At 33.7% G+C, this 11,252-nt stretch overlaps 1 protein-coding gene across 1 annotated transcript; it reads left to right on the forward strand.

The window, feature by feature from the left end:
• Positions 1-1,941: 1,941 nt before the first annotated feature.
• LOC134255153 (U2 snRNP-associated SURP motif-containing protein-like) lies at positions 1,942-11,144 on the forward strand (the record flags this gene model as incomplete). Its single annotated transcript, XM_062737660.1, has 4 exons — positions 1,942-2,021; positions 10,455-10,553; positions 10,722-10,839; positions 11,011-11,144. Coding segments are annotated over exons 1-4 (414 nt in total), but the record flags the coding sequence as incomplete, so codon positions are not given.
• Positions 11,145-11,252: the final 108 nt, after the last annotated feature.

The raw sequence follows: 11,252 nt of genomic DNA on the forward strand, positions 1-11,252 counted from the left end.
ATTTCAACCAAATTTGGCACAAAGCATCTATGGGTGAAGGGGAACAAAAATTGTGAATTTCATGATCCCTGCCCCCCTGGGGCCTGAGGGGTGGGGCCAAAACCACTAAAATTAATGCAATCTTTAAAAATCTTCTTCTTTACTCCTGGACATCAAGCAGTCAAACTATTTGCATGATTGTAATCAGCATTGAGTCCTCTACCAAAATTGTGAAATTCATGGCCCTGGGGTCAGGGGTTCTAGTGCTAGGGTGGGGCTAAATAAGTATATAGTGAAAATGCATTATTTCTTTGAAAATCTTCTTCTCTGCTCCTGGGTATTAAATAAACCAACTAAGTACATAGTTATGATGAGCAAGAGTGCCTCTACCAAAATTGTGAATTTTATGGCCCCAGGGTCAGGGGTTCTGGTGTTAGGGCGGGGCTCTATTGATTATATAGTAAAAATACATGATTTCTTTGAAAATCTTCTTCTCTGCCCCTGGGTATTAAATAAACCAAGTAAGTAAATAGTTATGATGAGCAAGAGTGCCTCTACCAAAATTGTGAATTTTATGGCCCCGGGGTCAATGGTTCTGGTGTTGGGGGGGGGGGGCTCAATTGATTATATAGTGAAATTACATGAATTCTTTGAAAATCTTCTTCTCTGATCCTAGGTATTAAATAAACTAACTAAGTAAATAGTTATGATGAGCAAGTGTTCCTCAACCAAGATTGTGAATTTTATGGGCCCCAGGGTCAAGGGTTCTGGTGTGTGTGTGTGGGGGGGGGGGCTCTATTGATTATATAGTGAAAATATGTGAATTCCTTGAAAATCTTCTTCTCTGCTCCTAGGTATTATATAAACTAACTAAGTGCATAGTTATGATGAGCAAGAGTGCCTCAACCAAAATTGTGAATTTAATGGCCGTATCATTAAGGGTTCTGGTGTTGGGGCGGGGGCTCTATTGATTATATAGTGAAATTACATGAATTCTTTGAAAATCTTCTTCTCTGCTCCTAGGTATTAAATAAACTAAGTAAGTGCATAGTTATGATGAGCAAGAATGCCTCTTCTAAAATTATGAATTTCATTGCCCCAGGGTCTGGGGTTCTCGTGTTAGGGTGGGGCTCTATTGATTATATAGTGAAAATACATTAAATCTTTGAAAATTTTCATCTCTGTCTCTGGGTATGAAGCAGATGAACTACCTATGTAGTTATGATGAGCAAGGGCCCTAATCTTGCAGAATTGTGAATTTTATGGCCCCAGGGTCAAGGGTTCTGGTGTTTGGGGGGGGGGGGCTCTACTTATACTGAAAATGAATTAATTGTTTGAAATCTGGTCCTTTGTATTTATAAAACATTTATTTACTTTTTGATAGGCAATTTTAAGGGGCTTTTTAAAAATTTGTGCAACCTAGGGTCAGGGGTTTATGTCAGAGTGTTAGGGGCACTACTGATTATTGATGAATATTACTGATTAGTTGGAGTGCATTTTTGTTCCCCTACCCTGCGTATGGGTATTCAGTAACCAAGCTAAGCAACTGCTAAGTTTATTGTTATGATGATCAATGGTGCCCTTTCAAAATTGTGAATGCTATATAGCATCTGGCTCAAAACATGAATCAAATTCAATACACTGTAACTGGAAAGTTGTTGCATAATTCTCAGGTGACCTATAAGGCCCGTGGGCCTCTTGTTAAAAAAAAAAAAGAGAATTAGATGGAGTAGGAGTGAGGCAAAATTGGCAGGGTGTGGGGGTGTATGCAAGCAAAAATGATACAATCTGAAGTTTGCATGTTTTTTGATAAAGGAAATATTTGTTCTATGAAACAAGATTCGGAGCCAAAATTCATGGTTTTTAAAAAAATTTTATTCGTGTGTTCGATATTGTTTCAGGGCATTTCATTTTTCGGAAATTTATTATCCGTCCGTTTTGGGTTTTATTTAGTAAGAAACACGACGAGTACAGGCAAAATGGCGGACAAAAATTTGCCATGGGGGTTGATAAACGACAAAATATCACCAGGATCAGCGAAGGTTAGCTTAAAAATTTTCATGTTTACAAGTATCAAAAGAGTTATTCGTTATGTTTATTCAATGGCATTGGTAAGATTTTGTGTAAAGGCTGTCACATGCATCATTTGCATGGCGTTATCCCAAGTTGCACCGATAATATTGGATTTTTCTACGCATGTTATGCTAAGCAATAATTTGCCCTTGAATGCACTGTAATTTTTATTTAAATATCTATTTTTGATATACAGTACTTGGCCATAAGTGAGTCATAATTTTATTTTTCCACTATATATTTCATTGAAAAACGCATTTTTCTAAAATATTATCGCAGTGTCATTTGTTGTTTCTTTTTCATGTCTAAAACACCATAAAATGCAGAATTTGATGTAGTTTCTTCACATTATTTCAAAATAGTTTTATCTTTATGCATTACCGTGAAATCACAGGTCAAATGCAAAACAAAAATTTTAAGACTTCAATTTGTTAAGAAATCATAGTAATTTGAGGTTAGAAAATTTTGTCTCTACAATATTTTATAATTTATTCTCAATGGTTTAAGTATCATTTTGTTTATCAATTAAGATAAGAAAATTTTAATAATTCTGCATGTTTCAGTGAAAAAATCATGAAAATTGACCTAAAATTGACTTCACAACAAGTTTTTATAAAAATAGGGTTTTCAATGAAATATATAGCGTAAAAATGCAATTATGACTCACTTATGGCCAGGTACTGTAGAGTGAAGAATAGTTCTGCAACTCAAGTGCTTTTAACATGCTTTTGACTTCGACAATTCAATATATTTCTGCGGTTTCTGGCCTGTTCGCGCCTGAGTAATTTGTATTAGGTCTATCAGGGTTGTTACACTGGTAATTTCGTTCTATTTATTCAGTCAACACTTGTATGTCTTAGGGGGTCAAATAATTAATGCTTTATTTCATTTAATTATGAAAAGTGTGAAGATAAATGTAGCAAGAAAGGAGAAAATGTATGACTGGACAGGGAATCAATCAATCGAACCCGGGACCCCTGCATCAGTAATCAGGTGCTCTAGAAAGCTTTCCAGGCTGATATCCATTGTCCAAACCATTACATTCCTCCCTCCTTAAATGGTCTTTCTTAGCCCTTGAACACACAATCCAAGTTCCTATTAGCCCCTGGAAGCTAGGACTTTCATCTGCAATTCCAGGGGTGGTCAGTGGCATCAAATCTGTAACAGGGAAGGAGAAAATGTATGACTGGACCAGGAATCAAACCCGGACCCCTGCATCACTAGTCAGGTGCTCTACTGACTGAGCTATCCAGGCCAATAATCATTACAGCTTTATCCTTTCGAATGAAAAAGATTTGGCTTCTTTACATAAATGGACCAAAAATACATGTCCCAAGAAACCTTGACCATATCAAAGAAATCTAGACTATATGTGAACTTAAAGTAAAATGAATTGTATCATTGCAGTTCTGATATATAGGATCTTGTAGTAAGTGCTGTAGTTAGAATAATCTAGTTGTATCTCCGAACAGGCCCTAGCCACAGTTTGAATGCTCCCATTAGTCCCAATGTACTTATGTATCAGAAAATTGTAGAATTCAGATCTGTATTCAATAAATAAAGTTGCATTATACAAAATAACTATAAAATTAATCATAACACACCTTATGTAATGAAGATTGTGGATACCAATGAAAAAAAAAATTACTGTAAACATATTACATTTGGCTGTGTATTCTTTTTAGGCCTAAAATAAAATTAAGTTTGTTTGCAGTTGCCTACCGACCCACTGAAAATGCACCCGACCCAAACTTTTTTTTAGACATTTGGTAATTTATTTTTTTTCTCCAATTTTTCAGAATATTGAAACAGTTTCATTTTCAAATTTTGACACGTTTTTTATCAATCAGAGGTTTATAACAAGAGTTGAGCTTATTCATATTCTAGTAAGTGCCTATGAAAACCTTTTTTATTTGTTATCTAACAAAAATCTGATTTTTTTTTTTTTCAAAAAAAAAAAAAAAGAATGCCTACCTACCGACCCAGTCTAAAAATTACAGGTCAGCAACGGCAAACAAAGAATTTTTTAAGCTTGGCCTTAGCGCCTTTTGCGGAAAGAAACTTCGGCTAAATCAAGAACACCACTAAATGACTTGCACATATATGCATGAAAAAGCTCACCAAGAAATGCGCTAAATCAAATCTACGCTAACTTGTTAAAAAAAATCAATTTCCACCAAATATCGTACACACCAAATAAAATATATTTACAGTAATTCATATAAAAATTAACAAGTTCAAGAATTCAAAACTTTTTTCCCTAGCCTTTTTTACCTGCTTCATTTCCAATACACAAAACACATTGTATTGATATAAAACTGAGGCCATAGGACATTTATAATTTTAGCAAAAGAACATTTTATCCATAAGTGCGAGTATTTCATGGCAATTTAATGTGTCAATTGTAATTAGTAATAACATCTCCAATTTGAATTTGTAATGAAAAAATATTAACCTAATCTCTGGCATTCCTTAAGATAAATCCTCTGTGCATATAACTGGGATTTTGTTCAAACAGATGAAGTATTTTTATACGCCCGTCTTAAGACGGGACGTATTATGTTATAGGCTTCGTGTCCGTCTGTCTGTTAGCTTTTTCGTTTCCGGCTCATAACTTTAATACTACTAGGCCTAGGATTATCAAATTTTGTCATGTGATGCATCTTGGGTAGAAGGTGTGTCGCACACAAAAAGTAGGTCGCTCTGACCTTTAATTAAGAAGTTATAGCCAAAAATGGAAAAATCCTTTCCGGACCATAACTAGAAAACCATAAGACCTACAATCATCAAACTTGGCCAGTTTATGCATCTTAGGTAGAAGGTGTGTCACGACCTATTTCAAGGTCACTGTGACCTTTAATTTAAGTGAATTTAAAAAAAAAAATGTGTCTTTTTACTATTCATTTACACATCCCAAATAATGTAATAGTATTGCACTGTTCTTATTAAAAAAGTGTTAAATCAAGAAAATACTTATTTTTATGCGCCGGGATCGATAGATCCCGGGCGTATATTGTTTTTGTCCTGTCTGTTTGTCTGTTTGTCAACTTTAACCTTGACCATAACTTTTGAACAATAAGAGATAGAGACTTCATATTTGGTACGCATACTCCACTAATAAAGTCCTTTCAAATGACATCAAGGTCAATGACCTTGTGACCTTGACTGTGACCTATATGCTAAAAATAGCTTTTTCCACTGTTTGTCATAACTTTTCAACCATAGGAGATAGGGACTTCATATTTGGTATGCATACTCCACTAATAAAGCCCTTTCAGTTGACAGCAAGGTCAATGATCTTGTGACCTTGACTGTGACCTATATGCTAAAAATAGCTTTTTACACTTTTTGCCATAACTTTTGAACCATAGGAGATAGGATCTTCATATTTGGGATGCATACTCCACTGATTAAGTTCTTTCAAATGACACCATGGTCAATGACCTTGTGACCTTGACTGTGACCTATATGCTAAAAATAGCTTTTTACACTTTTTGCCATAACTTTTGAACCATAGGAGATAGGAACTTCATATTTGGAATGCATACTCCACTGATTAAGTTCTTTCAAATGACACCATGGTCAATGACCTTGACTGTGACCTATATGCTAAAAATAGCTTTTTACACTTTTTGCCATAACTTTTAAACCATAGGAGATAGGGACTTCATATTTGGGATGCATACTCCACTGATTAAGTTCTTTCAAATGACACCACGCTCAATGACGTTGTGACCTTGACTGTGACCAATATGCTAAAAATAGATTTTTTGAACTTTGTTGCCGCCGGGCGCATAGTGTTTCACAAACACATCTTGTTTCTAAGCATATACTTGACAGCAATCTATAACAAATATAATGTATGTCAGAGAAATCCTGCCTCTCCCATGAGAGTAATTATCAAGCACTGGTCAAGAAGAATTTTGATAACAGAAAATTGCATGTCAAATTAGAGAGAAATTAATGGGTTTTGAGTGCGAGGAGCTAACTGACAGAGCGTTGGTGTTATCTATATCCCTTGAGTATTGGGCAAATGGGTAAGCCTGTGTGATTAAAAATAACTCTTGTTGACTAGAAATGAATTTGATGAAAAGTAATTAAAACTAATTTGATTTGCATAATAGACTAATCTGATATTATGTAATGTTATTAATTTAAAAACTAATTTTATGGGGTGGGGTGGAATCAGCATGTCCATATGAATTACATATTAAAACCTGTCGGAAATTAAATCTCAACCAAAAAAAAAAATCTTTGAGTATTTTATATGTTTTTAAAAAAAATTATAGTAGATAGTGCAGACCCATTCATCTCTTGGTAGTAATGAGTAGACAAGCATCCAGTTAAAGATTAATTAATGAGTTCAATGTTGGAAGGCTAGCTGTCTCAGTCGCTCTGATTAAGCTGTACCCTTTGGGGATTAGACAGAGGAACTGTTGGTCAGTTTATAACATATGTCATTTGATGGCCAGCCTTTTCTTTTCAAAATTAATTTGGTATAGATTAAGTTGTTAAGACTAATTTGATGATGGGCATTTGACAAGGTCTAATACAACCAGCACAGAAATCTATCAGTGATGTAATATTTATTATAATTGATGCCTACATCACAGGGGATGGATAAATATTTTAAGGAATGGAAAAATCATCCAAATCTTAGAATCAAGGTTGATGTGATTTTCTTGCACCTAAACTGTTCAAGAAAATTGTAATTTTTTTGACGGGCGTATCATGCTGTGGCGCGGCACTTTATTTTATTTTAAGTTATAGCAGAAATATAGTATTTTGAAATAAAATTCTGTTAATTAATCAAGAAAAAACATATACTAGGGGAGAAACAGCAAAAGTCGGACGGACATCGAAAGTCAGACGTTATTCTCTTTCAGAATAAAATCGTTACTAAATTTAGTGTCAAGTGTATATTTCGCCGTCTACAGGGTGTTTTTGGTTGTTTCATACAAATATAGTCGTGAAAACGTTTGAAGTAATCTCTAAAATTTGGAGGATATATACGCATCTCACGGATCCGGATAAAAACTCGCATGCGCACCTGTCGGCGGTGACCTAGTTATCCTTGGCGAAATCTTCAGTTTGCCGGTTATACTCCGTATTTGCCTAATATATTTTGTAATTAAAGCGTACTTTTACACGATTAATATTAATTATTCTCATGATAATAATTTTTTGGTGGATATTTATTTATAAAAACTATTGAAATTAAACTGTCGGACCTTACCTTCTCAGTGAGTTCTGTCATTTAAAGTCAGACAGAAGAGAATTTAAAGTCGGACAACACATTATATTGAATATATTGTTTTTAATTGCCGTATTTTTGTATACTAGAACAATTTATTTATAATGTAATTAAATTTACTGGTAATGTCAGAGTATTTTAGGTTTTGCAAATCAAATTCTGCCGATTCATTGCAACTTTTTGGAAGGCAGAAGTAAAAAAAAAAAGATTCGTCTTGTCACTTACCTTACAGAAGTTGTTTCATTTCAGGAGAAAAAAACACTGAAAAATTCTTAAAGCAAAAATCATGTCACGGAATTAAACAGCAACAGACCGATATACATGTAATTGCAGAGAAACGAAAAATATATGAACTGAGGAAAATAAGGAAAAAGAAAAGAGAAAAGAAAGTCTGGAAAAAAAAAACCAACAAAGTCTTTTTTCATTGCTTTATTTGAGTTTCATGTTTATAACTCGTTACTCATTCAGAGAAAATAAGTTTCCTTCTTAAAGATAAAGGGATATATAGTTTTCTACCTACAATCATAATATATATGGGGTTAATTTTGGAAACAATTTAAACCTAAAAATTTATTTACACGATAACGCATTGGTTTATATATTAAAGATCCCAAAATACTGTATGCTAATATAAATTTCTTGATATAAAATGGAAAATTTACCTAAATGATCCACACGATGACTAAGTATATTATGTAAAAATAACGTATTAAATGTTCATAAAGTTTCCCCCAGGCACTTGGTATCATTTTTTAAAGCTACGGAGGGGGTAGCCAAATATTTTTAAAAAAATCAACTTACCTGAAAAAAAAAACGAAGAAAAAAACTTGGAAAGGGGGGGGGGGGTAATTGTCCAAACTCGAAGAAAATTTTATTTCGGAAGTTGATAGGAGGGTTCCATTATTATTCTCTCAAAATCAAATTTTATTAATTACCAGATTACCAGATTTGACGGTAATCAAAAAGGTGATGGTGGGACAAAAAGACTTTCAATGAACTTGAATTTTAAATAATAGTGTAAATTAATGTTTTGGGGAAAAAGTGAGGGTTAAGCCCTAGCCCCACCCCCTGATTCTACATGCATGCACCATAATTACGATTTAAAACCTAAAAATTTAGAAAATTGGACTTCAAATGTCGAGACTAGTATGTGTCCTACTTAAAATGCTACATGTCCGACTTTCACTGTCGATGTCCGACTTTATCAGCCTTTGCCTTACCGTGTTTGGTTTTGATTTGTAGTAATTACAAAGCTTTTAACCAATGAAAATTTAGAAGAGAAAGAGGGTAGAAACATCATTCTATGTGACGTAAAAAATTCCGGTTTTGTGTTACGAGTTTGGAGCGTGTACCGAAGGTGTATACGAGAGGGTCTGAAAAACTGTCCGACTTTCGCTGTTTCTCCCTAGCTAATGCAGTACTGGTAGGTTGAAATGCTCCAGGACTAACTGCTTTTCTGGGAAAAATGACCATTTTCTTGGGAAAGGCCAGGGGGATATTAAGGTAGGATTCTTCTCATATTTCTTGTATTTAAAAATTAATGAAATTCTCACAGAATCAAGAAGACAAGATCAGTAAGTGATAGTATCAGTGAAATTAAATTTGACCGTTTTATATTAGAGGCAAGGTCAGGTCAAGGCCATTGTCTTTTCCCTTGAAATTATGAATAAAATAAAAAAATACTTTTGCCAATTATGTGATGCCTACTTCTATTTCAAAAGTTTAAAGATTGTTCTTTTTGCATAAAAAGATATTACTATATCGGGTCTATAGCATGATATTACCAAATTTACATAAATAATTTAACTAAACTGGATATTGGCTAATCCAAATTTTCTCTGTTTTTCCTAATTTTTTAGGATATATTAGTTATTTTCATATGCTTCCTATATTTAACCTTTTCTTATTTTCACATATAATGAAGTAGTCTTATAAATGTACAAAATGACACAAAAACAAAAAGTTTTGATCGTTTACTAAGAGAGAAAAAATACTTTTTATGGATATTTGGCTCAAATCTGTACTTTGATTGGAAGCATTTAAAAGTTAACATAGTTTTAGTTTGTTTGGAAAATCATATTTATTTGATATATTTTGAAAGTTTAGTCCCTAAATATTAATTTAACTTACATTTGAAAATTTCTTCCAAGTCTTTGATTGTGTAAAAATTATAACTAAATTCATTGTTCTATTATAATTTTGAGAGGCAGAAAAGAAGATATTTTCATACGCCACAATTCCACCAAAAATATAGTCCCTAATAGTTTTCAAGCGCAGTTTACCATTTCTATTTAAAGTTGTACAATTGTGATGAGGAAAGAAAAATATGGTCTTTTAAATACCTTACACGTAAATATATAAGACATATAAGCAAATATACTTTGAATGTTTCATCTAGTCAGAAACCAGAGAAGAATCCTACCTTAAAATTGTTTAATCTTTCATGTCAGAATTGATTGCCTTAGTGACAAAATGTCTAACACTGAATGCTGTGAAGAGATTAAGCAATTAAGAGAAGTGACAAAAACTGGTATGTTATATCTAACAGTCCCTTTAAAGATGTAACCTCAAGACTAAGTAATCTTCATCTAAACACAATCTTGAGAAGACTATCATTACAAAATAAATATAATTAGGTGAAAGGGTTAACCTAGCAACCCAAGCTTGTTGTAATGTAAATATTGTCTACACTGCTCCCTCTGAAGATTCAAAAGACTTCTTTAGTTTATAAATACAAATATGCTCCATGCATCGGGGCTTACCCACTAGTTAACTGAGTTTTTCAGCTTTGAGGAGGCAAAGGTACTGAGGTGTAGTGCGGTATACAGTTATGATAGACTTTCGTTCAACTAGGTAGTTTGTTAGTTGTGTTATTTTCTGGGAGTGTGTAGATGAAATAGTGTCCGATAAAACAAATACTATGTGGAAAGTTTACTGAGGCTTTATTGTGAAATCATAGAAAAAATATGTAGTTTAGTACCATATAATAAAAGGTTTTCTCTTTTTTATTAATGAATGAGGTGTTTAGAAAGACAGTTGACACTAGAGTAAAAAAAATTAAAGATGGAATTATTTCTTCTGATTGTGAAATGCTGTCAAACTCAGGGTATAATTCTACCATAATGAAAACTTGTTTTCAATCTTGTAGACGATATCAGAGAGTAAACTGAAAGCTTTTGAAGTAGGGACGATGAATGTGGGTAAAAAGTCACTGTCCAAGCGAGAGCAGGAGGAGCTACGGAAGAAGGTAAGATTATTTACTTATATCAGAAAAGGACAAGTATCTGCACAGTACCATATGTACAATGGTAGGATAAAACAATATACAACAGTATGTTAAAATTCTCAGATCATGGCCTCCGGGGGAAAAAAAATGGTGTCTCTGTATAAAATGTATTATTTTGATCTTTAACAGCAAGATGAGAAGGCAACAGCTGAAGTTTACAAGGAGTTTGTGGCATCATTTGATGATGTTGGGAAATTGAACAAAACTTGGATCAAGGGTGGAACTTTTAATCCAGACAAAAATTCAAGTGAGTTTTTTTTATTTTTAAACTTAACATATGAAATAAAAAGAACTAAACATAGCTAGAAATTTCAAATTGGAAATTTTGAGAAATATGTACATGCCCGTATGATGGCCTTATCTATGCTGAAATTAAAATAATCATTTCATCGACAAACACAATAATTATTTATTGCAGAGGAGAGGGGAGGAGGTGGAGGAAAGGCAAAAGTCTACAAACCCACGTCTAAACTGGCGGAGCTGGCGTCGACTTTCCAGTCTGTGAAGGAGGCCAAGAAACAGGATGACTACATGGATGATTCTCAGAGACCGGTTGGTTCTACGTGTAGTCCCTCAGACCTAGGGTTTTATATTTAATCTCTCTGATCTGTCAAACCCAGGAATTATCTTTCATTGCATATTCATTTTTTACAGCTTTTT

The sequence above is a fragment of the Saccostrea cucullata genome, unplaced genomic scaffold, assembly GCF_032062105.1.
Source record: "Saccostrea cucullata isolate Sc308-1 unplaced genomic scaffold, CSIRO_AGI_Scuc_v1 ctg16645, whole genome shotgun sequence".
Taxonomy (NCBI): domain Eukaryota; kingdom Metazoa; phylum Mollusca; class Bivalvia; order Ostreida; family Ostreidae; genus Saccostrea; species Saccostrea cuccullata.